The sequence below is a fragment of the Fringilla coelebs genome (assembly GCF_963513975.1).
Source record: "Fringilla coelebs genome assembly, chromosome: 12".
In the NCBI taxonomy this organism is placed as follows: domain Eukaryota; kingdom Metazoa; phylum Chordata; class Aves; order Passeriformes; family Fringillidae; genus Fringilla; species Fringilla coelebs.
This window is the reverse complement of record NC_140038.1, coordinates 4,143,501-4,171,445: the sequence shown is the minus strand read 5'-3', so window position 1 is coordinate 4,171,445 and position 27,945 is coordinate 4,143,501. Positions and strand designations below refer to the sequence as shown.

Sequence of the window (27,945 nt, the reverse complement as noted above, 5' to 3'; positions counted from 1 at the left end):
GGAATTCAGGGCCGGGGAAGGCGGAGCTGGGCGCCGTTGGCGGCGGGATCGGCCAGCGCGGTTTTTCGGGAAGCGGTCAGCGAGGGGTTGTGCAGGAGCGTGTAGGCCACCCACCAGCGGGCTCGGATCCGCCGGGATCGCGGCCTTCCCGGAGCCGGAGGCTTGGGATGCATCAGCTGGAGGCCTGGAAGGAGACGGGATTGAGGGCCGGGAAAAGAGGCAGGATGAGGAGCGGAGGGATGGGTTCCGGCTGGGAAAGGGGAGCTCGGGGCGGAATTCCGGGCTGGGAGGGAATTCCCAGAGGAGATGCGGCCACTCCTGGATGCACAAAGCGCCCGAGGAAAGGTTGGACTGGGATAGGGGGAGGTGTCCTTGGATGGGATTTCCAATGGAAAGCGTTCCAGGATTCCCGGATTGCAGCCCCAATTCCCTGGAGGCACCAAGATCCCATCACATCCCAAAGAGACACATCTCTACCATGGAGTGGGATCAGCCCTTGGATGGATGGATGGATGGATAATGGATGGATGATGGATGGATGGATGGTTGATGGATGGATGATGGATGGATGGATGGATGGATGATGGATGGATGGATGATGGATGGATGGATGGATGGATGATGGATGGATGGATGGATGGATGGATGATGGATGGATGGATGGATGGATGGATGGATGGATGGATGATGGATGGATGGATGGATGGATGGATGGATGATGGATGGATGGATGGATGGATGGATGGATGGATGGATGGATGATGGATGGATGGATGGATGGATGGATGGATGGATGGATGATGGATGGATGGATGGATGGATGGATGGATGATGGATGGATGATGGATGGATGGATGGATGGATGATGGATGGATGGATGGATGATGGATGGATGGATGGATGGATGATGGATGGATGATGGATGGATGATGGATGGATGGATGATGGATGGATGGATGGATGGATGATGGATGGATGGATGGATGGATGGATGGATGGATGGATGGATGGATGATGGATGGGTGATGGATGGATGATGGATGGATGGATGGATGGATGGATGGATGGATGGATGGATGATGGATGGATGGATGGATGATAGATGGATGATGGATGGATGGATGGATGGATGGATGGATGGATGGATGGATGGATGATGGATGATGTCCCTTCCCCCGCTGTCCCCGGTGCCCAGGTCCCACCTTCCTCCAGCGGTGTGTCCCGTGGCGCCGTGGTCGGCTCGTTCCGGCCGTGCTGGAGCAGCAGGATGCAGAACGCCTTCAGCAGCGGGTGGCACTGGCTGACCTCCACCCGCAGGTAGTGGCAGTAGGTGCGGTACCCTGCGGGGACACCGCGCCCTCGCTGGGGACAGCATTCCCAGTTCCCTCCCCGGAGCCCAGGGACGGATCCCGCTCTGCTCTCCGTGCTCCCACAATCCCGGCAGGAAGAGCAGGGGTCACCCTGATTTCCCCTGAGCTCCCCTCTCCTTTATCCCTGGAGATGAGGTGAAACCCCGAAGCTCATCCCGCTTTTTTTGGGGATAAACAGCCAGACCCAGCCGGCACCACCTGGCCCAGGTGTTCCATTCCCAGCGTTCTGAAGCCACCCTCAATCCCAGCAGGAAAAACAGAGGAAGGCCCGAGGTCCCTTTATCCCGAGACGTGAGGTAACCCCTGGTGGAACCCCAAAGGCCATTCCCCATGTTTTTGGGATCAAAGAGCAGGACCAAGCAGCAATCAGGAGAAACCACCATCCCAATCCCAAACCACCCTCAATCCCACCGGAAAAACGTCCTTTCCTCTTTAACCCAGCACACGATGTGACCCCTGGTGAATCTCCAAGCTCACCACTCACCTTTTTGGGACAAAAAGCCGGAATCAGGAGACGCCACCCTCTCCAGGTGCCACCCTCCGTGCCAGCAGCTCCGGGTCCCACCCCGCCCCCCCGGTGGTGTCCCGGTGTCCCCCCGCCGTCCCACCTGGGTCGAAGGTGTCCACGCCGCGGTGCAGCAGGCTGACGTCCAGCCGGCAGAGGTGGACGGCGTTGTAGAGGCCGGAGATGAGCAGGCGCCACAGGGCGGCCATGGCGCCCACCAGGACGTTGGTGGGGAAGAGCAGGAAGGTGACGATGAACAGCGCCCGCCTGCGGGGCACGGGGACAGGTGACAGGGGGACACATGGGTCACTCTGTCACCTCTTGGGTTGTGGGTGGTGACACCACCTCTGAGGGAGGGACATCGGCCATTGGTTTGGGATGGACACCAGGAGAGCCTCTGTGTCCTGCCAGGCGGTGGCACAGGACACTTGTGTCCCTCTGTCACCTCTTGGGTCTTGGGTAGTGACACCATCCCTGAGTGAGGGACATCTGCTGGTGGCCTGGGATGGACACCAGCTCCAGGGGAGTCCCGCTGGCCTGACAGGAGGACACTTGTGTCCCTCTGTCACCCCAGTCTCAGGTGGTGACACCAGCCCTGCGTGAGGGACATCTGATGGTGGCCTGGGATGGACAGCAGGAGAGCCTCTGTGCCCTGCCAGGAGGTGGCACAGGACACTTGTGTCCCTCTGTCACCCTGGTCTCGGGTGGTGACACCATCCCTGAGTGAGGGACATCTGCTGGTGGCCTGGGATGGACACCAGCTCCAGGAGAGCCTTGCTGCCACCTCTGGAGGATGTTCAGGTCCCTCTGTCACCCTGGTCTCAGGTGGTGTCACCAGCCCAGAGTGAGGGACATCTGCTGGTGGCCTGGGATGGACACCAGCTCCAGGGGAGTCACGCTGGCCTGGCAGGAGGACACTTGTGTCCCTCTGTCACCTTGGTCATGGGTGGTGTCACCATCCCTGAGTGAGGGACATCTGCTGGTGGCCTGGGATGGACAGCAGCTCCAGGAGAGCCTCTGTGCCCTGCCAGGGGGTGGCACAGGACACTTGTGTCCCTCTGTCACCCTGGTCACGGGTGGTGTCACCATCCCTGAGTGAGGGACATCTGCTGGTCATTTGGGATGGACACCAGGAGAGCCTCTGTGCCCTGCCAGGGGGTGGCACAGGACACTTGGGTCCCTCTGTCACCCTGGTCATGGGTGGTGGCACCATCCCTGAGTGAGGGACATCTGCTGGTGGCCTGGGATGGACACCAGCTTCAGGAGAGCCTTGCTGCCACATCTGGAGGATGTTCAGGTCCCTCTGTCACCCCTGTCTCTGGTGGTGACATCACATGGGAGTGAGGGACATCTGCCAGTTTGGGATGGACGCTGGTTCCAGGGGAGTCACGCTGGCCTGGCAGGAGGACACTTGGGTCCCTCTGTCACCCTGGTCATGGGTGGTGTCACCATCCCTGAGTGAGGGACATCTGCTGGTGGCCTGGGATGGACAGCAGCTCCAGGAGAGCCTTGGTGGCCTGACAGGAGGTGGCACAGGACACTTGTGTCCCTCTGTCACCCTGGTCACGGGTGGTGTCACCATCCCTGAGTGAGGGACATCTGCTGGTCATTTGGGATGGACACCAGGAGAGCCTCTGTGCCCTGCCAGGAGGTGGCACAGGACACTTGTGTCCCTCTGTCACCTCTTGGCTCTTGGGTGGTGACACCACCCCGAGTGAGGGACATCTGCTGGTGGCCTGGGATGGACGCTGGCTCCAGGGGAGTCACGCTGGCCTGGCAGGAGGACACTTGTGTCCCTCTGTCACCCTGGTCACGGGTGGTGTCACCACCCCTGAGTGGGGGACATCTGCTGGTGGCCTGGGATGGATGCTGGCTCCAGGGGAGTCACGCTGGCCTGACAGGACCCTTGTGTCCCTCTGTCACCCTGGTCACGGGTGGTGACACCATCCCTGAGTGAGGGACACCCGCCAGCAGTGACGGATCCCACCCGGCCGATCCCGAGGGATCCGGGCCTGCCCATCCTTGGGAATGGGGCCGGTGGAGCAGGGCCACCCTCGCCGGTGTCCCCACACCGAAATCCAGGACACCTGGAGGTGCCACCTGTGGAATTGCTGCCACCCCTGCCCCGGGGACACCGGGGGACGATGGCGCTGTGCCCGTACCTGTTGGTGATCTCCTTCTGCAGGGAATGGCGCTCCAGGAACTGGGAATGGGCCAGGAGGTGCTGCAGGAGCACGGCCAGAACCAGGGTCAGCCAGAAGGGCCTGGAAGGGCGGGACGGGCGCTCGGGAATGGCCCAAAACACCGGGAATGGCCCCAAAAACACCGGGAATGGCCCCAAAAACACCGGGAATGGCCCCAAAAAAGGGGAATGACCATAACATCGGGAATGTCACAAACATCGGGAATGTCCCAAAAAAAGGGGAATGACCCAAAACACCGTGAATGGCCCCAAACACCGGGAATGACCCAAAAAAGGGGAATGGCCCCCAAAAAGGGGAATGTCCCAAACACCGGGAATGGCCCCAAAAAAGGGGAATGTCCCAAAAAAAGGGGAATGTCCCAAACACCGGGAATGTCCCAAACACTGGGAATGACCCAAACACCGGGAATGTCCCAAAAAAAGGGGAATGACCCAAAACACCGGGAATGACCCAAAACATAGGGAATGTCACAAACACCGGGAATGACCCAAACACCGGGACTGTCACAAAAAAAGGGGAATGTCACAAAACACTGGGAATGCGCCCAAAACACCGGGAATGCCCCAAAACATCAGGAATGCCCCAAAACACCGAGAATGTCCCAAAACGCCAGGAATGACCCAAATCCCCAACCCAGGCAGGAACCTCCAGTGGTGTTGGAAAAACCCCAGTGGAGAATCCCAAACCCATCCAGGGCCATTCCCTGGGGTTTCCAGCCCTTCCCGAGGGCTCACCACATGTTCCGGACGATCCCGAAGAGCGGGATGGACACTGGGAATGCCACAAAACATTGGGAATGCCCCAAATAACCGGGAATGACCCAAATTCCCAACCCGGGCAGGAACCTCCATTGGTGTTGGAATAACCCCACATCCCAAACCCATCCCGGGCCATTCCCTGGGGTTTCCAGCCCTTCCCAGCTCACCACATGTTCCGGATGATCCCGAAGAGTGGGATGGACACTGGGAATGCCACAAAACATTGGGAATGCCCCAAATAACCGGGAATGACCCAAATTCCCAACCCGGGCAGGAACCTCCATTGGTGTTGGAATAACCCCACATCCCAAACCCATCCCGGGCCATTCCCTGGGGTTTCCAGCCTTTTCTGAGGTCTCACCACATGTTCCGGATGATCCCGAAGAGCGGGATGGACACTGGGAATGCCCCAAAACATCGGGAATGCCCCAAATTCCCAACCCATGCAGGAAATTCCATCGGTGTTGGAAAAACCCCACATCCCAAACCCATCCAGGGCCATTCCCTGGGGTTTCCAGCCCTTCCCGGCTCACCACATGTTCCGGATGATCCCGAAGAGCGGGATGGACACTGGGAGTGTCCCAAAACACCGGGAATGCCCCAAATCACCAGGAATGCCCCAAAACACCGGGAATGCCCCAAATAACCGGGAATGCCCGAAATCACCAACCCGGGCAGGAACCTCCAGCGGTGTTGGAAAAACCCCACATGGAGCATCCCAAACCCATCCAGGGCATTCCCTGGGGTTTCCAGCCCTTCCCAGCTCACCACATGTTCCGGATCATCCCAAAGAGTGGGATGGACACCAGGAGTGTCCCAAATCACCGGGAATGCCCCAAATTCCCAACCCATGCAGGAAATTCCATCGGTGTTGGAAAAACCCCACATCCCAAACCCATCCAGGACCATTCCCTAGGGTTTCCAGCCCTTCCCAGCTCACCACATGTTCCGGACGATCCCGAAGAGCGGGGAGCTGGTGCCGAGCTGGAGCGGGATCACCACCAGGAAGGTGAAGGCCACGAAGCAGAGGAAGAAAATCACCTGCTGGATCAGGAGACCTGGAATGGGAGCACGGGGCGGGAATCCGGGATGGACAGACGGCTCCCATTCCCCAAATCCCGTCTTTCCCGACCATCCCACGGAAACCCCGCCAGTCCCCACAAGCAGGCCTGCATTCCCAAGGGGTTATCCCCAAAATTCCTGGGGGTGGAGTGAAGGTTTTCCCTCTTTTTGGGGTCCCCCTCCCCATTCCCAGGATGATCCAGGCTGGGATGGGGATGAGGAACCCCCGGGAGGTGCCAAGGAACAGAGCCTTCCGCAGCTTTTCCCGCTCAAATATTTGGGATCGAGCCAAACCCAGGCATCACCCCACCCCTTCCTCCTCTTGGAATTCCCAATACAATTTTTCCCATTTTTTCCAATTATTTTTTTCTGGTTTTTCCCAATTCCCAACCATCCCACACTTCCAATATGTGCCAGATCCTGTTTGAGGAAAAGGGGATTAAAATCCTTCTGGAAATGGGGCAAAAACCAGGAATTCCTGCTTAATCCTTAATAAAATCAGGATCTCCATCCCATGATCCCAAAATTCCGTCACCCAGGCATCATTCCACCCCTTCCCAATTTTTGAATTCCCAACCCAATTTTTCTGATTTTTTCAAATTATTTTTCCAGTTTTTTCCCTATTCCCAACCATCCCACGCTCCCAAAACCCGCCAGATCCCGTTTGAGGAAAGGAAGCTAAAAACCCTTCTGGAAATGGGGCAAAAACAGGGAATTGCTGCTCAATCCCAAGGAAAATCAGGATCCCCGTGCTGTGATCCCAAAATTGCATTACTCACACATCATTCCACCCCTTCCCAATTTTTGAATTCCCAACCCAATTTTCCTGATTTTTTAATCAATTTTTTTCAATTATTTTTCCATTTTTTTCCCCATTCCCAACCATCCCACACTCCCAAAACCCGCCAGATTCCATTTGAGGAAAGGGGGATTAAAATCCTTCCGTAAATGGGGCAAAAACCAGGGAATTGCTGCTTAATCCTTAATAAAATCGGGATCCCCCATCCCGTGATCCCAAAATTCCGTTACCCAGGCATCCTTCCACCCCTTCCCAATTTTTGAATTCCCAATCCAATTATTCTAATTATTTTTTCCATTTTTTTCCCAATTCCCAACCATCCCACGCTCCCAAAACCCGCCAGATCCCGTTTGAGGAAAGGAAGCTAAAAACCCTCTTGGAAATGGGGCAAAAACAGGGAATTCCTGCTCAATCCCGAGGAAAATTGGGATCCCCATGCTGTGATCCCAAAATTCCATTACTCACACATCATTCCACCCCTTCCCAATTTTTGAATTCCCAACCCAATTTTTCTGATTTTTTTAATCAATTTTTTTCAATTATTTTTCCATTTTTTCCCCAATTCCCAACCATCCCACGCTCCCCAAATCCGCCAGATCCCATTTGAGGAAAGGGGGATTAAAATCCTCTTGGAATTGGGGCAAAAACAGGGAATTCCTGCTTAATCCTTAATAAAATCGGGATCCCCCATCCCGTGATCCCAAAATTCCGTTACCCAGGCATCCTTCCACCCCTTCCCAATTTTTGAATTCCCAACCCAATTTTTCTGATTTTTTTTCCAGTTTTTTCCCAATTCCCAACCATCCCAAAACCGGTCAGATCCCGTTTGAGGAAAGGAAGCTAAAAACCCTCTTGGAAATGGGGCAAAAACGGGGAATTGCTGCTCAATCCCGAGGAAAATCGGGATCCCCGTGCCGTGATCCCCAAATCCCGGTACCCAGGCAGGCGAAGGCCGCCTGGAAGCTGGAGAAGGCCATCCAGCAGACGAGGGATTCCCGGGAAGGCCGGAGGATGTGGGCCTTGGAGAAGACGTCCAGCACGGCGCCCTGGTACAGCGCCCGCAGGTTGGACCTGGCGGGAAACGGCCACGGATCGGTCCCGGCCCGGGAATGGGGACAGGGACGGCGGGAATGGGGACAGCGGGAATGGGGACAGGGACAGCGGGAATGGGGACAGTGGGAATGGGGACATTGGGAATGGGGACAGGGACATGGGGAATGGGGACAGGGACATTGGGAATGGGGACAGGGACAGCGGGAATGGGGACATCGGGAATGGGAACATGGGGAATGGGGACAGGGACATTGGGAATGGGGAAAGGGAACTGGGGACAGGGAACTGGGGGGAGGGACATTGGGAATGGTAATGTCGGGAATTGGGGACAGGGACATTGGGAATGGGGACAGGGGGAATGGGGACATTGGGAATGGGGACGTCAGGAATGGGGACAGGGACATCAGGAATGGGGACATCGGGAATGGGGACAGGGGGAATGGGGACAGACAGGGACATCGGGAATGGGGACATGGGGAAAGGGGACATTGGGAATGGGGACGTCAGGAATGGGGACATGGGGAATGGGGACATGGGGAATGGGGACAGGGAATTGGGGAGAGGGACATTGGGAATGGGGACATCGGGAATGGGGACATCGGGAATGGGGACCGGGACATTGGGAATGGGGACAGGGACATCGGGAATGGGGACGTCAGGAATAGGGACATGGGGAATGGAGACAGGGACAGCGGGAATGCGGACATCGGGAATGGGAACATGGGGAATGGGGACAGGGACATTGGGAATGGGGACAGGGAATTGGGGACAGGGAACTGGGGAGAGGGAACTGGGGAGAGGGACATTGGGAATGGTAATGTTGGGAATTGGGGACAGGGACCTTGGGAATGGGGACATGGGGAATGGGGACAGGGACATTGGGAATGGGGACAGGGACAGCGGGAATGGGGACATGGGGAATGGGGACAGGGACAGAGGGAATGGGGACAGGGACATCGGGAATTGGGACATGAGGAATGGGGACAGGGACATCGGGAATGGGGACATGGAGAATGGGGACAGGGACAGAGGGAATTGGAACGTCGGGAATGGGAACGGACAGGGACATTGGGAATGAGAATGTCGGGAATGGGAATGTCAGGAATTGGGGACAGGGACATCGGGAATGGGAACATTGGGAATGGGGACAGGGATATCGGGAATGGGGATGAGGATATTGGGAATGGGAACATTGGGAAAGGGAACAGGAACATCGGGAATGGGGACAGGGACATCAGGAATGGGGATATTGGGAATGGGGACGGGAATACTGGGAATGGGAATGGGGACATCAGGAATGGGTGCGGGGACATTGGGAATATTGGAAATAGGAATGGGAAGACCAGGAATGGGGATGGGGACACTGGGAATGGGAACATTGGGAAAGGGGACAGGGACATTGGAAATGGGCCTGGAAACATTGGGAATGGGGCTGGGGACATTTGGAATGGGGCTGGGAAACCTGGGAATGGGGCTGGGAACATCAAGAAAGAGAATATTGGGAATGGGGCTGGGGGTATCAGGAATGGGGCTAGGAATATTGGGAATGGGAATATCAGGAATGGGGATACTGGGAATGGGGATATCGGGAATGGGGATACTAGGAATGGGAATATTGGGAATGGGGATATCGGGAATGGGGATACTGGGAATGGGGATACTGGGAATGGGGGCGGGGCCGGCCCCACCCACCTATGCATGGCCAGGCTCCGGAGCAGCATGGCGCAGGTGAGCAGGCAGCACAGCACCAGCGAGCAGACGTAGCACACTGCGGGAAAACAGGAAAAAATTCCTGGATTTGGGGTCGGGAGCGACGCTGGGAGCGGGGTTTGGCTGGGAATTGTGCCCTGGGAAAGAGGGATGGGCACCGTGCCTCAGTTTCCCTCCTTTTGTCAATCCCTCCTTCAGCTCCCGAGGGGGGGTGGACAGGACGGAGGGAGGGAAAATCCAGGAAAATCCAGGAAAGGGGAAGGGAAATCCAGGAAAACCCCGGGAGCGAGCTGGGATGGGGGTCTTGGGAAAAGGGATCAGCGGGAAAGTGGGAGAAGGGAAAAAACGGGATGAGAGAGGTTGGGGGATCCAGGAAAAGCCCCGGAAATCCTCTGTGGAGCTGGTGGGATCCCGAGGAAGGAGGGGAGCATCCCTGCCAATCCCTGGTCCCTGGAATTCCCTGATCATCCCTGGAATTCCTTTATCCCTGAAATTCCCTCAGCCCTGCTATTCCATGACCCCTGGAATTCTCCTCATCCTTGCTATCCCTTCATCCCTGAAATTTCCTCATCCCTGAAATTCCCTGATTCCTGGAATTCCCTCAGCCCTGAAATTCCCTTCATCCCTGAAATTTCCTGATCCCTGAAACTCCCTGATCCCTGGAATTCCCTCATCCCTGAAACTCCCTGATCCCTGGAATTCCCCTTATCCTTGCTATTCCTTCTTCCCCGCTCTTCCCTCATCCCCCATCCAAGGATTTCCACTCTCCAGGGATCCAGGGCCCATCTGTTCCCTTCCAGCACGTTTCCAAGCCTGCAGCATCTGCCACCTCTTCCCTCCGGCTCTTCCCTCCGGCTCTTCCCAACGGCTTTTCCCGGAGTCTCTTCCCGCTTTGGCACGCGCCAGCCTGGCACAGCCCCATCCCCGCCGGCTGCTCCCGAAATCCCGCTGGAATCCGCCCCATCCCATCCCCCCCCCCCGGCCAGGAATCTTTCTGATATCCTCCTGGAATCCTCTGCATTCCGTCCTCCCAGAATCCTTCTGGAATCTGCCCCGTCCTGCCCTCTGGGTGGGGAATCTTCTGGAAATCCCCCTGGAATCTGCCCCCATCCCACCCTCCCAAAATCCCTCTGGAATCAACCCCGTCCCATCCTCTGGAAATCCCTCTGGAATCTGCTCCATCCCATCCCCCCCAGGCCAGGAATCTTTCCCAAATCCTCCTGGAATCCTCTGCATTCCGTCCTCCTGGAATCCTCCTCATCCCGTCCTCTGGGTGGGGAATCTTCTGGAAATCCCCCCTCTGGAATCTGCCCTCATCCCATCCTCCCAAAATCCCTATGGAATCTTCCTCATCCCGTCCTCTGGGTGGGGAATCTTCTGGAAATCCCCCTGGGATCCGCCCCATCCCTGCCAACCACTCCCAAAATCCCCTTGGATTCTTCCTCATCCCATCCTCCCAGAATCCCTCCGGAATTCCCCTCATCCCGTCCTCTGGGCTGGGAATCTTCTGGAAATCCCCCCTCTGGAATCTGCCCCATCCCGTCCTCCTAAAATCCCCCTGGAATCAACCCCGTCCCGTCCTCCAGGAAATGAATCCTCCCAAAATTTCCCCATGGAATCTGCCCCATCCCATCCTCTGGAAATCCCTCTGGAATCCGCCCCCATCCCGTCCTCCCAGAATCCTTCTGGAATCCGCCCCATCCCATCCTGTGGGTGGGGAATCTTCTGGAAATCCCTCTGGAATCTGCCCCCATCCCATCCTCCCAGAAACCCTCTGGAACCCTCCCAATCCCATCTTCTGGGCAAGGAATCCTCCCAAAATCCCCCCATGGAATCTACCCCACGGAATCCGCCCCCTCCCATCCTCTGGAAATCCCCTTGGAATCTGCCCCATCCCATCCTCCAGGCGGGGAATCCTTGGGAAATCCCTCCGGAATCCCTTCTCGAGCGTTGATCCAGCCGAGATGGGGATTGCGATCTGGACTGGGACTGGGACTGGGATTGGGACTGGGATTGGGATCAGGATCTGGATTGGGATCAGGATAGGGACTTGGATTGGGACTGGGATTAGGATCAGGATCTGGACTGGGACTGGGACTGGGACTGGAACTGGGATCAGAATTTGGACTGGGACTGGGATCGGGGTCAGGATCAGGATTGGGACTGGGATCAGGATTAGGATCGGGATCAGGATTGGGATCCAGATCCGGATTGGGATTGGGATTGGGATTGAGATCCAGATCTGGATTGGGATTGGGGTCTGGATTGGGATCAGGATCTTGATTGGGGCTGGGATCAGGATCAGGATTGGAATAGGGATCTGGATCAGGATTGGGATCCGTATCTGGATTGGGATTGGGAATAGGATCAGGATCAGGATTGGGATCTGGATTGGGATCTGGATTGGGATTTGGATTGGGATTTGGATTGGGATCTGGGTCAGGATTAGGATTGGGGTCTGGATTGGGATTGGGACGGGGATCAGGATTAGGATCCAGATCAGGATTGGGATTGGGATCTGGATTGAGTTTGGGATCAGGACTGGGATCCCGATCCGGATTGGGGTTGGGATGGGGATCTGGATCTGGATTGGGATGGGGATGGGGATCGGGATCAAGACTGGGATCCCGATCCGGATTGGGGTTGGGATGGGGATCTGGATCTGGATTGGGATGGGGATGGGGATCGGGATCAAGACTGGGATCCTGATCTGGATTGGGGTTGGGATGGGGATCTGGACTGGGACTGGGATTTGGATTGGGACGGGGATCGGGATCCGGATCAGGACTGGGATCCTGATCTGGATTGTGGTTGGGATGGGGATCTGGATCTGGATTGGGATGGGGATCTGGATCCGGATCAGGACTGGGATCCCGATCCGGATTGGGGCTGGGATTGGGATCTGGATCAGGATTGGGATGGGGATGGGGATCAGGATCTGGATCATGACTGGGATCCCGATCCAGATTGGGGTTGGGATTGGGACCTGGATCTGGATCAGGACTGGGATCCCGATCTGGATTGGGTTTGGGATTGGGATCTGGATCTGGATTGGGATGGGGATGGGGATCTGGATCAGGACTGGGATCCCGATCTGGATTGGGTTTGGGATTGGGATCCAGATCGGGATCGGGATGGGGATCTGGATCTGGATCAGGACTGGGATCGGGATCCGGATTGGGGTTGGGATGGGGATCTGGATCGGGACTGGGATTGGGATCTGGATTGTGGTTGGGATGAGGATCCGGATCGGGATGGGGACGGGGCTGAGGCTCCACCTTCCAGGGCCCAGAGGAAGTGTCGTGCGGTGCGCAGCTCCTGCTCCATGTCCCCGGGCACGGCCGCGCCCTGCGAGGGCACCAGCCCGAACTGCACCAGCAGCACCACCACGTCCTTGGTCATTCCCGCCCGGACGATCCGCAGCGGGGGCACCACGGCCAGCAGCAGCAGCACGGCCATCTGCGGGGACGGGGGGCCGCCTCAGCTCCGGCTCCGATCCCGCGGGATTTCGGGATTTACGGCTCGGATCCCGCGGGATTTTGGGATTTACGGCTCGGATCCCGTGGGATTTTGGGATTTACGGCTCGGATCCCGTGGGATTTTGGGATTTACGGCTCGGATCCCGCGGGATTTTGGGATTTACGGCTCGGATCCCGCGGGATTTTGGGATTTACGGCTCGGGTCCCGCGGGATTTTGGGATTTACAGCTTGGATCCTGCAGCATTTCGGGATTTACGGCTCGGATCCCACAGGATTTTGGGATTTACGGCTTGGATCCCACAGGATTTTGGGATTTACGGCTGGGATCCTGTGGGATTTTGGGATTAACTGACAGGATCCCACGGCATTTCAGGATTTACAGCTGGGATCCCGCAGGATTTTGGGATTTACAGCTGGGATCCCACAGCATTTCAGGATTTACAGCTGGGATCCCGCGGCATTTCGGGATTTACAGCTGGGATCCCGCGGGATTTTGGGATTTACAGCTGGGATCCCGCGGCGTTTCGGGATTTACGGCTCGGATCCCACAGGATTTTGGGATTTATGGCTCAGATCCCACGGATTAAGAGCTCAAATCCCATGGGATTTACTGACTGAATCCCACGGCATTTCGTGATTTACAGCTGGGATCCCTCAAGATTTTGGGATTTACGGCTCAGATCCCACAGGATTTTGGGATTTACAGCTGGGATCCTGCAGGATTTTGGGATTTACAGCTGGGATCCCGCAGGATTTTGGGATTTATGGCTTGGATCCCGCAAGATTAACAGCTCAGATCCCATGAGATTTACAGCTCAGATCCCACGGCATTTTGGGATTTACAGCTGGGATCCCGAAGGATTTTGGGATTTACAGCTGGGATCCCACAGGATTTTGAGATTTATGGCTCGAATCCTGCAAGATTAACAGCTCAAATCCCATGGGATTTACTGACCAGATCCCATGGCATTTCGTGATTTACAGCTGGGATCCCTCAAGATTTTGGGATTTACAGCTCAGATCCCACAGGATTTTGGGATTTACAGCTGGGATCCCGCGGGATTTTGGGATTTACAGCTCAGATGCCGCAGGATTTTGGGATTTACAGCATGGATCCCGCAGGACTTCAGGATGCATGCCTCGGATTCCACAGGATTTAGCGATTCATGGCTCAAATCCCTCTGGATTTCGTGATTTATGGTCGGATTCCATAGGATTTCAGGATTTATGGCTCAGATCCTGCAGGATTTGCTGCTCGGATCCCCTGGGATTTCGCGATTTATAGCTCAGATCTCATGGGATTTAGGAATTTAGGGCTCGGATCCCACAGGATTTACAGCACGGTTCCCACAGGATTTCGGGATTTCACGGCTCAGATCCCCCGGGATTTATGGATTTACAGCATGGATCCATGGGATTTAGGGATTCATGGCCTGGATCCCAGGGTGTCTAAGGCTTGGATTCCATGGGATTTTGGGATCTACAGCCCGGATCCTGCGGGATTTTGGGATTTACAACTCAGATCCCGCGGGATTTCGGGAATTCCAGAAGGAATTTTAACCCCATTCCCGGGGGATCCTCCGGGAATGTCACCTGGTAGACGGCAACGACGGCCACGGTGACGGACACCACCAGCTTCAGTGGGATCCGGAATCCTGGAGGGGAAAAGTTGGGAATTTGGGGTGCTGGAGCAGGATCCACCGGCAAAGGGAACGCCCTTTGGAATGGGATTTCCGCAGGGAATTCCCGTCGGGAACGGACGAATGGCTCCATCCTGCTTTTCCATGGAAACCCAGGGCATTCCCTGCCCCCTCCGTGGATGGGAATGGCTCTGCATTCCCGGGATTTCACCCCCTCAGTGGGAATTGCAGGACAATTCCCTGCTCCAGCCTCCGGCTGCTCCCATCCTTCCCTGGCCAAGCTTTCCCGGGAAAAGCGTGGCTGCCCCAAAACTCCCTGGAATTGTCCCAGGACCCCCTTTCCCATGGATTTATGGGGCCTGCAGGGGGTTCCCATCATTCCCAGGACCCTTTCCCATGGATTTATGGGGTGTCCCTGGAGTTCCCAGCATTCCCATATCTCCTTTCCCAGGATTTATGGAGTCTCCATGGGGTTCCCATCATTCCCACCATTCCCAGAACCCTTTTCCATGGATTTATGGGGTTTCCATGAGGATCCCATCATTCCCATCATTCCCAGGACCTCTTTTCCATGGATTTATGGGGGCCTCCATGGGTTTCCCATAATTCCATGGATTTACAGGGCTTCCACGGGATTCCCATCACCCCCAGGACCCCTTTTCCATGGATTTGCAGATCCCTGTCCCCGGCTGGATTTGGGCTCCAAGCCGGGCCGGGTCGGACAGGGCTTGGAGCAACCCGGGATTTTTTGGGATCGCCCTGGCTGATCCATAAATCCCAAGCCCCGATCCCAGGAGATTTTCCAGGCGCCCACCTTCCTCGGGAATGTAGACGTAGGAGAGCAGGTAGGAGCGGATCCGGGAGCCGAGGCTCTCCTCCATCTTGACAGAGCTGTGGGGGGTGGGAGAGGGTGACATTCCCCACCTCGGGAATGGGAATTGCTGGGAATGGGAATTGCTGGGAATGGGAATTGCTGGGAATGGGAATTTCCATCCTTACCTCCCCTTCCGGCCCCGCTTGGACAGCAGGGCCTTGAGGTACTTCCTGTAATAGCTTTTCCCGGAAATCTGGGAAGAACGGATGGATTTGGGTCCCGGCCACCCCCTCATCCCGGGCGGATCCCCACGGGAATTCCCGAGGGCGGGGACACGTGGTGTCGGTGCGGAAAAGCGGGAATAAAGCGGGATTTTGTTCCCAAACCCCGCTGGGATCCCTCGCTAGCCCGGCCGGGGTCGCCTCAGGCCTTTCCCGCTTTTCCCTCCTCTCTTCCCAACAAAACCCCCAGCTCTGGGGATTATCCCGGAAAACCAGGAGAGCCCGGGGCTGGCCTGAAGGGAGCCGTGGGTGGCGGGAGCTTCTGGTGTGAGGGATTTATCCCGGAGGAATTTCCTGAGCCCGCCGCTGGTGTGGGGACGGCAAAGGAGAGCCCTCGGCAGCAGGGGGAGGGGAACACGCGGGGATCCCAACCCTGATCCCAATCCCAGTCCTGGGATGGCAACGGAGAGCCCCCGGAGGTAGGGCTGGGAGGGGAACACAGAGATCCCAATCCCAATCCTGATCCCAATCCCAGATCCCAACGGAGAGCCCCCAGAGGCAGGGCTGGGAGGGGAACACGTGGAGCTCCTGATCCCAGTCCCAATCCCGGTCCCAATCCCAATCCCAATCCCAGTCCTGATTGCAATCCTAATCTCAATCCCAATCAGGCTGTCAATCCCAATCCTGATCTCAATCCTGATCCCAATCCCAATCCCAATCCAGATCCTGATCTCAATCCCAATCCCAATCGCCATCCCAATCCCCATCCCAATCCCGATCCCAATCCCAATCCCAAACCTGATCCTGATCCTGATCTCAATCCATATCCCAGTCCCAATCCCGCTCCCAGTCCAGATCCCAATCCCAGTCCAGATCCTGATCCCAATCCCGATCCTAATCCCAATCCCCATCCCAATCCCAATCCCCATCCCAATCTCAATCCTGATCCCAATCCCAATCCCGATCCCGATCCCTATCCCAATCCCAATCCTGATCTCAAACCCAATCCCTATCCCTATCCCAATCCCAAATTCCCGATAATTCCCAACCTCCATGTCCGTACCCGGGGCTCAGGGCTGTCCCCGCTGCAGAGGCTGCGCAGGAGCAGCGATGGGTACCAATCCCAATCCTGATCCCAGTCCTGATCCCGATCCCAATCCCAATCCCCATCCCGTTCCCGATCCCAATCCCAATACCGATAATTCCCGATAATTCCCGATAGTTCCCGTGTCCGTACCCGCGGCTCGGGGCCGTCCCCCCGGCGGAGGCTGCGCAGGAGCAGCGCCGGGTACCAGAGGCTGAGCAGGGACAGGGACAGCAGCACGGGGACGTGGGACAGCAGCGAGTACAGACGGTGGATCTGCCGGGGACACGGGGACACTGCCACCCCCAGGGGACACGGGGACACTGCCACCACCCTGGGGACACGGGGACACTGCCACCACCACGGGCACTGCCACCACCAGGGTCACTGCCACCACCCCTGGGTCACTGCCACCACCCCAGGGGACACGGGGACACTGCCACCACCAGGGGCACTGCCACCACCCTGGGGACACGGGGACACTGCCACCCCCAGGGGCACTGCCACCCCCAGGGTCACTGCCACCACCCCAGGGGACACGGGGTCACTGCCACCCCCAGGGTCACTGCCACCACCCCTGGGGACACGGGGTCACTGCCACCACCCCTGGGTCACTGCCACCCCCCTGGGGACATGGGGGCACTGCCACCACCAGGGGCACTGCCACCCCCCTGGGGACACAGGGTCACTGCCACCTCGGGCCACCTCGCTGTCCTTTTCCTGGCCTTGGGGACACCCCAGGAGGTGACAAGGGAGCCACAGCCCACCAGGGCCACCCACAAGGTGACAAGGGAGCCACAACCCACCAGGGCCACCCATGGAGGTGACAAGGATGCCACATCCCATCAGGGCCACCCCCAGATGGGACAAAGGAGCCCCATCACCTCAGGGCCACCCCAGGGAGCCACCACCCAGCAGGGCCACCCCAGGAGGTGACAAAGGAGCCACAACCCATCAGGGCCACCCCAGGGAGTGACAAAGGAGCCACCACCCATCAGGGCCATTCAAGGAGGTGACAAGGGAGCCACAACACATCGGGGCCACCCCAGGAGGGGACAAGGGAGCCACATCACCCAGAGCCACCCCAGGAGGTGACAAGGGAGCCACAGCCCACCAGAGCCCTCCCAGGAGGTGACAAGGGAGCCCATCCCCCCAGGGCCACCCCAGGAGGTGACAAGGGAGCCACCACCCATCGGGACCACCCCAGGAGGTGACAAGGGTGCCCCATCCCCCAGAACCCCCCCCAGGAGGTGACAAGGGAGCCACAACACACCAGGGCCACCCATGGAGGTGACAAGGATGTCACAACTCCTCAGAGCCACCCCAGGAGGTGACAAGGGAGCCACAACCCATCGGGGCCACCCCAGGAGGTGACAAAGGAGCCACAGCCCACCAGGGCCACCCCAGGAGGTGACAAGGGAGCCACCACCCACCAGGGCCACCCCAGGAGGTGACAAGGGCGCCCATCCCCCCAGAGCCACCCCAGGAGGTGACAAGGGAGCCACAACCCATCAGGGCCACCCCAGGGAGTGACAAGGCAGCCACCACCCATTGGGGCCACCCCAGGAGGTGACAAGGGAGCCCCATCACCTCAGGGCCACCCATGGAGGTGACAAGGGAGCCACCACCAATCAGGGCCACCCCAAGGGAGCCACCACCCACCAGAGCCACCCCAGGAGGTGACAAGGGCACCCCATCCCCCCAGAGCCACCCATGGAGGGGACGAACGAGCCACCACCCACCAGGGCCACCCCAGGAGGTGACAAGGGCACCCCATCCCCCCAGAGCCCCCCCAGGAGGTGACAAAGGAGCCACAGCCCATCAAGGCCACCCCAGGGAGTGACAAAGGAGCCACCACCCATCAGGGCCACCCCAGGAGGTGACAAAGGAGCCACCACCCACCAGGCCCACCCCAGGAGGTGACAAGGATGTCACAACCCATCAGGGCCACCCCAGGAGGTGACAATGGCGCCCATCCCCCCAGGGCCACCCCAGGAGGTGACAAGGGCGCCCATCCCCCCAGGGCCACCCCAGGAGGTGACAATGGCGCCCATCCCCCCGCAGAGCGCCCCAGCGAGCCGTGCCAGCGCGGTGCCAGCGCGGCGGCCGTGCCACCCACCTGTGGCGCCAGGGGACACTGTGCGCGGTGCCAGGCCTGGGCGCCGCAGTGTCCCCAGGCCAGCAGTGTCCCCGCGGCGTAGCCCAGGCGGTGCCGGGGGCCGGCGCAGGCCAGCAGGGGCGAGTAGAGCGCCGGGAAATAGAGCAGCCACAGAACCTTCCAGAACTCTGCACGGCCACCGCGCCCGTCAGTGCGGGGAGGGCGGCACCCGCGGGGGACACGGCGCAATGGGGACATGGCAACCACCCTGGGGACATGGCCACTGCCCTGGGGACACTGCCACTGCCCTGGGGACATGGTCACCACCCTGGGGACACTGCCACTACACTGGGGACACAGCGCCCTGGGGACATGGCAACCACCCTGGGGACACACTGCCCTGGGACACTGCCACCACCCTGGGACACTGCCACCACCCTTGGGACACTGCCACCACCCTGGGGACATGGCAACCACCCTGGGGACATGGTCACCACCCTGGGGACACACTGCCCTGGGACATGGCCACCACCCTGGGACACTGCCACTGCCCTGGGACACTGCCACCACCCTGGGACACTGCCACTTCACTGGGGACACTGCCACCACCCTGGGGACACTGCCACTGCCCTGGGACACTGCCACTGCCCTGGGGACACACTGCCCTGGGACACTGCCACCACCCTGGGACACTGCCACCACCCTGGGACACTGCCACCCCCCCAAGGATACCAAGTCACTGTCACCACCCGAGGACATGGCCACCCCCCTGGGGACATGGGGTCACTGTCACCAGCCCACCCAGCCTTTCCCAGGGATGGGATTTGGGAATTCCAAGCCCTTCCCAGGTGGGGTTTTTGGGAATTCTGAGCCCTACCCAGAGGCGGGATTTGAGAATCCTGAGCCCTTCCCAGGGATGCCATTTGGGAATCCCGAGCCCTTCCCAGAGTGGGGATTTCAGAACTCTGAGCCCTTCCCAGGAGGGGATTTTGGGAATTCTGAGCCCTTCCAAGGTGGGGATTTCGGAACTCCAAGCCCTTCCCAGGTGGGGATTTTGGGTGTTCCGAGCCCTACCCAGAGTGGGGATTTTGGGAACTCCAAGCTCTTCCCAGGGATGCCATTTGGGAATCCCGAGCCATTTCCAGGTGGGGATTTTGGGAATTCCAAGCCCTTCCCACGTGGGGGTTTTGGAAATCCTGAGCCCGTCCCAGAGTGGGGATTTGGGAATTCCGAGCCCTTCCCAGGGATGCCATTTGGGAATTCCAGGCCGTTCTCAGGAGGGGATTTTGGGAACTCTGAGCCCTTCCCAGGAGGGGATTTTGGGAATTCTGAGCTATTTCCAGGTGAGGATTTGGGAATCCCGAGCCCTTGGCGGGGTGGGGATGTTGGGGACTCCGAGCCCTTCCCAGGGATGCCATTTGGGAATCCCGAAGCGTTCCAGGAGGGGATTTGCGCGCAGGCTGTCTCACCGCGGGCGGCGGGCGATGCGGCGGCTGTCCCTGTGTCTGTCCCCTCTGTGGCTGTCCCCCCGTGTGTCGCTGTCCCCGCTGTCCCTGTCCCCGGGGGCGGCAGCAGCGGCGGCGGGCGCGGCTCCAGCAGGGCTCGGCCCAGCTCGGCGCAGAGCAGCGCGAAGACGGCGGCGGCCACGGCGCGGTGCCCGTCCTGCTCCAGGAGATTGCCGGGGCTGCGGCGGGAATGCCGGTCGGGAATGCCGCCCAGGGATGGAGGGAATGCCCCATCCTGCCCAGGGACCGAGGGAATTCCCACTCCTTCCCAGGGACGGAGGGAATTCCCACTCCTTCCCAGGGACGGAGGGAATTCCCACTCCTTCCCAGGGACTGAGGGAATTCCTGCTCCTTTCCATGGAGGGATGGCGGGAATTCCCACTCCTTCCCAGGGATTTTGGGAATTCCCGCTCCTTGCCAGGGAGGCACTTTGGGAATTCCTGCTCCTTCCCAGAGAGAGACTGCAGGAATTCCCACTCCTTCCCAGGAACGGGATTTTGGAAATTCCCACTCCTTCCCACGGAGGGACTGAGGGAATTCCGGCTCCTTCCCAGACAGGGACTGCAGGAATTCCCGCTCCTTCCCAGGAACAGAGGGAATTCCAGCTCCTTCCCATGGAGGGATTTTGGGAATTCCCGCTCCTTTCCATGGAGGGACTATGGGAATTCCCGCTCCTTCTCAGAAAGGGACTCCAGGAATTCCTGCCCCTTCTCAGGCACTGAGGGAATTCCCACTCCTTCCCAGGGATTGCGGAATTCCCACTCCTTCCCAAGGAGGCACTTTGGGAATTCCTGCTACTTCCCAGGGATTTTGGGAATTCCCGCTCCTTTGCGTGGAGGAACTGCAGGAATTCCTGCTCCTTCCCAGGAACAGGATTTTGGGAATTCCTGCTCCCTCCCAGGGAGGGGCTGAGGGAATTCCTGCTCCTTCCCAGAGAGGGAATTTGGGAATTCTGAGTTGTTTCCAGGGAGGGACTGAGGGAATTCCCATTCCTTCCCAGGAATGGACTGAGGGAATTCCCGCTCCTTCCCAGGGATTGCAGGAATTCCTGCTCCTTCCCAGGAATTATGGGAATTCCCACTCCTTCCCCGGGAGGCACTTTGGGAATTCCCGCTCCTTCCCAGAGAGGGGATTTGGGAATTCCTCCTCCCTCCCAGGGACTGAAGGAATTCCTGCTCCTTCCCAGGGATTTGGGGAATTCCAGCTCCTTCCCACGGAGGGACTGAGGGAATTCCCACTCCTTCCCAGGAACCGGATTTTGGGAATTCCCGTTCCTTCCCAGGGAGGGACTGAGGGAATTCCTGCTCCTTCCCAGGAATGGGATTTTGGGAATTCTGAGCCCTTTGAAGGAATGGGATTTGGGAATTCTGAGTAGTTTCTCAGGGAGGGGATTTTGGGAATTCTGAGCTCTTTCCGGGGAGAGATCAGTGGGGTTTTGGGAATTCTGACCCCTTTGTAGGACGAGATTTTGGGAATTCTGAGCCCTTCCCACAGAGGGATGAACGGGGTTTTGGGAATTCCGAGCACTGTCCATGGAAGGGAATTTGGGAATTCCGAGCCATTTGCAGGGAGGGGAATTTGGGAATTCCAAGCCCTTTCCTAAGGAAGGATCAGCAGGGTTTGGGAATTCTGAGTCGTTTCCAGGGATGAGATTTTGGGAATTCTGAGTCATTTTCCAAAGAGGGGATTTTGGGAATTCTGAGTCATTTTTGGGAAGGGATCAGGGGGATTTTGGGAATTCTGAGCCCTTTTCAAGGAGGGGATTTTGGGAATTCTGAGCCCTTTTTGGGAAGGGATCAGGGGATTTTGGGAATTCCATACCTGAGCAATCCCGGGACGCCGTTCCAGCAGCTGAGGTGGAGCCGGCGGCGCTTGACCAGGAAGGACAAGGCCAGGATCACGGCCAGCTGGAACGGGAGGGAAATCCATGGAAAAGGGTCCTGGGAATGGTGGGAACCCCAGGGAGACCCCATAAATCCATGGGAAAGGGTCCTGGAGTGCTGGGAACCCCATGGAAAAATCCATGGATAAATCCATGGAAAAAGGGTCCTGGGAATGATGGGAATGATGGGAAGCCCATGGAGACTCCATAAATCCAGGGAAAAGAGACCTGGGAATGGTGGGAACTCCAGAGACACCCCATGAATCCATGGAAAAGGGTTCTGGGAATGATGGGAATGATGGGAATCCCATAGAGACCCCATAAATCCATGGAAAAGAGACCTGGGAATGATGGGAATGATGGGATCCTCATGGAGAACCCACAAATCCATGGAAAAGGGTCCTGGGAATGATGGGATCCTCATGGAAACCCCATAAATCCGTGGAAAACGGTCCTGGGAATGATGGGAATGACGGGAACCCCATTGAGACCCCACAAATCCATGGGAAAGGGTCCTGGGAATGATGGGAATGATGGGAACCCCATGGAGACCCCATAAATCCAGGGAAAAGAGACCTGGGAATGATGGGAATGATGCAATCCTCATGGAAACCCCATAAATCCATGGAAAGGGGGTCCTGGGAATGATGGGAATCCCAAGGAGGACCCATAAATCCATGGGAAAGAGACCTGGGAATGGTGGGAATGATGGGAACCCTATGGAGACCCCAGAAATCCAGGGAAAAGGGACCTGGGAATGATGGGAATTATGCAATTCCCTTGGACACCCCATAAATCCATGGAAAAGTGTCCTGGGAATGATGGGATCCTCATGAAAACCCCATAAATCCAGGGAAAACGGTCCTGGGAATGATGGGATCCTCATGGAGACCCCATAAATCCACGGAAAAGGGATCTGGGAATTATGGGAATGATGGGAACCCCATGGACACCCCATAAATCCATGGAAAGGAGATCTGGGAATGATGGGATCCTCATGGAAACCCCATAAATCCATGGAAAAGGGATCTGGGAATTATGGGAATGATGTGAATCCCATGGAGAACCCATAAATCCATGGAAAAAGGGTCCTGGGAATGATGGGAACCCCATGGAAAACCCCATGAACCCATGGGAAAGGGTTCTGGGAATGATGGGATCCTCATGAAAACCCCATAAATCCATGGAAAAGGGATCTGGGAATTATGGGAATGATGTGAACCCCATGGAGAACCCAAAAATCCATGGAAAGGAGATCTGGGAATGATGGGATCCTCATGGAGACCCCATAAATCTACAGAAAAGTGACCCAGGAATGATTTGGGAGGAATTTTGGAGTTCCTGTCCCCCAGGGAAGCGAAATCCGGGAATTCCGGGAATTCCAGGGCGGGAAAATCCATCCCAGACGGGCGGGAATGAGGGATTGGGGATTTTTTTGGGGTTTTTTTGGGAATTTTGGGGCGGATACTCACGGAAAGGGTAGCCATGACGGCGTGGTACATCCGGGGGGAGATGGTGGGGTGGCATTCCGGGATGGCGTCGGGAAAAAGGCTGGAAAAACGGGAAAATCCCGGATTTTTTGGGATGGGAACACACTCTAAAAGGGTCGGGAAAAAGGATGGGAAAAAATGGGAAAAATCCGGGATTTGGGACGGGAATAAATCTGGGAATGGCGGGGCCGGAGGGAAAAGTTCCAGGAATGAATCTGGGAATGAGCAAAATTCCCAGGATTCTCAGAGGGTGCAAAATTCTGGGATTTGTTCTGTGGGGGAGGAGGAATCAGGGACAATTTTGGGGACGTTTTGGGGACATTTTTGGGGACACTTTGGGGACGTTTTGGGGACATTTTGGGACATTTTGGAGACACTTTGGGAACATTCTGGGGACATTTTTGGGGACAATTTTGGGGATGTTTTTGGGCCGTTTTTGGGGACATTTTGGGAATATTTTGGGGCCATTTTTGGGGACATTTCAGGGGACATTTTGAGGACACTTTGGGGACACTTTTGGGGACAATTTTGGGGACAATTTTGGAGGCCTTTTGGGGACATTCTGGGGACATTTTTGGGGATATTTTGGGGACATTTTGAGGACATCTTGGAGAACTTTTGGGGACACTTTGGGGACATTTTAGGGATGTTCTGGGGACATTTTGGGGACAGTTTTGGGACATTTTGGGGACAATTTCGGAGGCATTTTAGGGACATTTTAGGGACACTTTGGGGGACATTTTTGGGGACAATTTTGGGCCATTTTGGGGGACATTTTAGGGGTATTTTGGGGACATTTTAAGGCCATTTTTGGGGACATTTTGAGGACATCTTGGAGAACTTTTGGGGACACTTTGGGAATATTCTGGGGACATTTTTGGGGACATTTTTGAGGACAATTTTGGGGACATTTTGGGGACACTTTGGGGACATTCTGGGGACACATTTGGAGACCTTTTGGGGACATTTCAGGGGAAATTTTAGTGATATTCTGGGGTCATTTTGGGGACACTTTTGGGGACACTGGGGACAATTTTGGAAGCCTTTTGGGGACATTTTTGGGAATATTTTGGGAATATTTTTGGAGACATTTCAGGGCCTTTTTTGGGGACATTTTAGGGATGTTCTGGGGACATTCTGGGAATACTTTGGGGACATTCTGGGGACAATTTCAGAGGCCTTTTTTAGGGACATTTTGGAGACCTTTTGGGGACATTTTGGAGAACTTTTGGGGACACTTTGGGAATATTCTGGGGACAATATTGGGGACAATTTTGGCCATATTTTAGGGACATTTTGGGGACAATTTTGGAGGCCTTTTGGGGACATTTTGGGGACATTTGGCGGCCAATTTTGGGGATGTTTTTGGGCCGTTTTGGGGACATTTTGGGAATATTTTGGGGCCATTTTTGGGGACATTTTGGGGACATTTTGGGGACACTTTGGGGACATTCTGGGGACAATTTTGGGGACATTTTTTGGGGCATTTTTGGGATATTCTGGGGTCAATTTGGGGCATTTTGGGGCCATTTTGAGGCCATTTTGGGGCCACTTTTGGGGCCACTCTGGGGACATTTTGGGGACATTTTGGGGACGTTTTGGGGACATTTTGGGGACATTTTGGGGACATTTTGGGGCCACTCACTCGTCGCGGGGCGCGGGCTCGGTGGACTCGTAGATGTACCAGTCGGATCCCAAATCCTCATCCAGGAAAATTCCCGGCTCCAGGGGGGAATCCCGAAATCCCACGGAGCCGTTGGGGGCCATGGCTGCCCCTCCCCCACCGGGACCTCCCCTCGGCTGGAAAAGCGGGAAAAAAATGGGAAAAATGGGGAAAATCCCGGGAAAATGGGAAAAAACACGGGAAAAGTGGGAAAACCCCCAAGAAAGTGGGAAAAATGCTGGGAAAGTGGGAAAAAACCCCAAGAAAAATGGGGGAAAACCCTGGGAAAAATGGGGAAAAACCCCGGGAAAATGGGGAAAAAAACCCAGGAAAAATGGGAAAAATGCTGGGAAAACAGGGAAAAACGTCGGGAAAAATGGGAAAAACCCTGGGAAAAGTGGAAAAAACCCCAGGAAAGTGGGAAAAACTCTGGGAAAGTGGGAAAAACCCCGGGAAAAATGGGAAAAATGCTGGGAAAGTGGGAAAAACCCCGGGAAAGTGGGAAAAAACCCAGGAAAACTGGGGAAAATGCTGGAAAAACAGGGAAAAATGCTGGGAAAAATGGGGAAAACCCTGGGAAAACTGGGAAAAATGCCGGGAAAATGGGAAAAGCCCCGGGAAAGTGGGAAAAAACCCGGGAAAACTGGGAAAAATGCTAGGAAAACTGGGAAAAACCCCGGGAAAAAATGGCAAAAATGCCGGGAAAGTGGGAAAAACCCCGGGAAAAATGGGGAAAATGCTGGGAAAGTTGGAAAAACCCCGGGAAAAATGGGAAAAACCCTGGGGAAAATGGGGGAAATGCTTGGAAAAATGGGAAAAACCCCGGGAAAGTGGGAAAAACCCCAGGAAATATGGGGAAAAACCCGGGAAAGTGGGAAAAACCCTGGGAAAAATGGGAAAAATGCTGGGAAAACTGGGAAAAATGCCTGGAAAAATGGGGAAACCCCTGGGAAAGTGGGAAAAAAACCGGGAAAAATGGGGAAAATGCCGGGAGAAATGGGAAAAACGCCGGGAAAAACACGAGGAAAAGAAGGGAAAAAATGTGGGGAAAATTCTTGGGAAAGCAGGGATAATGCCAGGAAAAGCGGGGGCTGGAAAAGTGGGAAAAAACTCCGAGAAAAGCGGGATAGGGACGGGAAAAGTGGGAAAAATGCCGGGAAAAGTGGGATGAGGGCTGGAAAAGTGGGAAAGAGGTGGGGGAAATCCCGGGAAAAGTGGGAAAAATCCCGGGAAAAGCGGCTCCGCTCCCAGTTCCCAGGGCCGATCCCGAGGCTCCGGAGCTGCTCCCGCCTTTGTTTGGGTTTTCCTGGGAATTCTCGGAGCTGGAAAAGCCGCGCGAAGGTCGCGGGGAGGGAAGGGAGGGGAGGGTGGGGGAGGGGCAGCGGCGCTGTCCCCAAAGTGCCACCAGCGGCGACACGGCCAGCCCGGGAATTGTCCCCAGCGCCATCCCGGGAATTGTCCCCAGCGCCATCCCGGGAATTCCGCACCGCTCTGGCGCCGGGACAGCCCCAAAAATGTCCCCGGATGCCACCGGAGGGGTTTGGGGACATCCCCGGGGCTTGGGGACACCCCGGGAGCGGCTCGGGGATGTCCCCGATGTCCCCAAGGCCGGGAGGGACAGCGGGACCGGCCCTGGGGGCATTCCAGGATTTGGGGACATGGCTCGGGAATGTCCCCGAGGGATGGCGGGATCAGCTCCGGGGTCACCCTTGGGGACAGGGCAGGGATGTCCCCGTGTCCCCAAGGGAGGGTGGCAGCGGCTCCAGGATGTCCCCAAGGTCCCCAGGGCTGGGAGGGGACAGCTGGGGCTGGCTCTGCTCCGGAATTCCATCGGGATCGGGATCGGGATCGGGATCGGGATCGGGATCGGGATCGGGACTGGGACGGCTCCAAGGGATCCCCGCCGCTGCCCCCCAGCAGTGGCACTGCCACCAAGTGTCCCCAAGTGTCCCCAAGTGTCCCCAAGTGTCCCCAAGTGTCACCCACTGCCACCCCCCGGCGCAGCGGCCCCCGCAGCTTTTCCTGGGATTTCCACCCCTCCATCCCGTGCCAGGATGGAAAATTCGGGATTTGTGCCTCCCTTCCCAAAAATCCGCTGGGAATCAGAGCCCGGTTTGGGATCCCACAAATCCCAAATCCCACCCTAAACCCCATTCCCAAAATCCCATTCCCAAAATCCCATCCCCAATCCCAAATCCCAAATGCCAAATCCCAATTCCCAGTTTGGGATCCCACAAATCCCAAATCCCACCCCAAACCCCATTCCCAAAATCCCATTCCAAAAATCCCATCCCCAATCCCAAATCCCAAATCCCAATTCCCAGTTTGGGATCCCATAAATCCCAAAATCCTGTTCCCAAAATCCCATCCTCAAACCCATCCCAAATCCCAGTCTGGGATCCCACAAATCCCAAATCCCACCCTAAGCCCCATTCCCAAAATCCCATTCCCAAAATCCCATCCCTAATCCCAAACCCCAAATTCCAAATCCCAGTTTGGGATCCCATAAATCCCAAATCCAATTCCCAAAATCCCATTCCCAAAATCCCATCCTCAAACCCATCCCAAATCCCAGTTTGGGATTGCAGCAATCCCCAGATCTTACCC

At 56.7% G+C, this 27,945-nt stretch overlaps 1 protein-coding gene across 1 annotated transcript; it reads right to left on the bottom strand.

Moving 5' to 3' along the window:
• Positions 1-5: 5 nt before the first annotated feature.
• Positions 6-26,809, bottom strand: STRA6 (signaling receptor and transporter of retinol STRA6; the record flags this gene model as incomplete). Its single annotated transcript, XM_084213441.1, has 18 exons — positions 6-184; positions 1,203-1,340; positions 1,979-2,142; positions 4,038-4,139; positions 5,778-5,895; positions 7,636-7,769; positions 9,444-9,519; positions 12,740-12,920; positions 14,535-14,596; positions 15,396-15,472; positions 15,581-15,648; positions 16,854-16,976; positions 18,820-18,986; positions 20,406-20,482; positions 22,125-22,210; positions 23,658-23,736; positions 25,321-25,475; positions 26,744-26,809. The coding sequence occupies 18 exons, from the start codon at positions 26,807-26,809 to the stop codon at positions 6-8; spliced, it is 2,052 nt and encodes a 683-aa protein (XP_084069567.1).
• Positions 26,810-27,945: the final 1,136 nt, after the last annotated feature.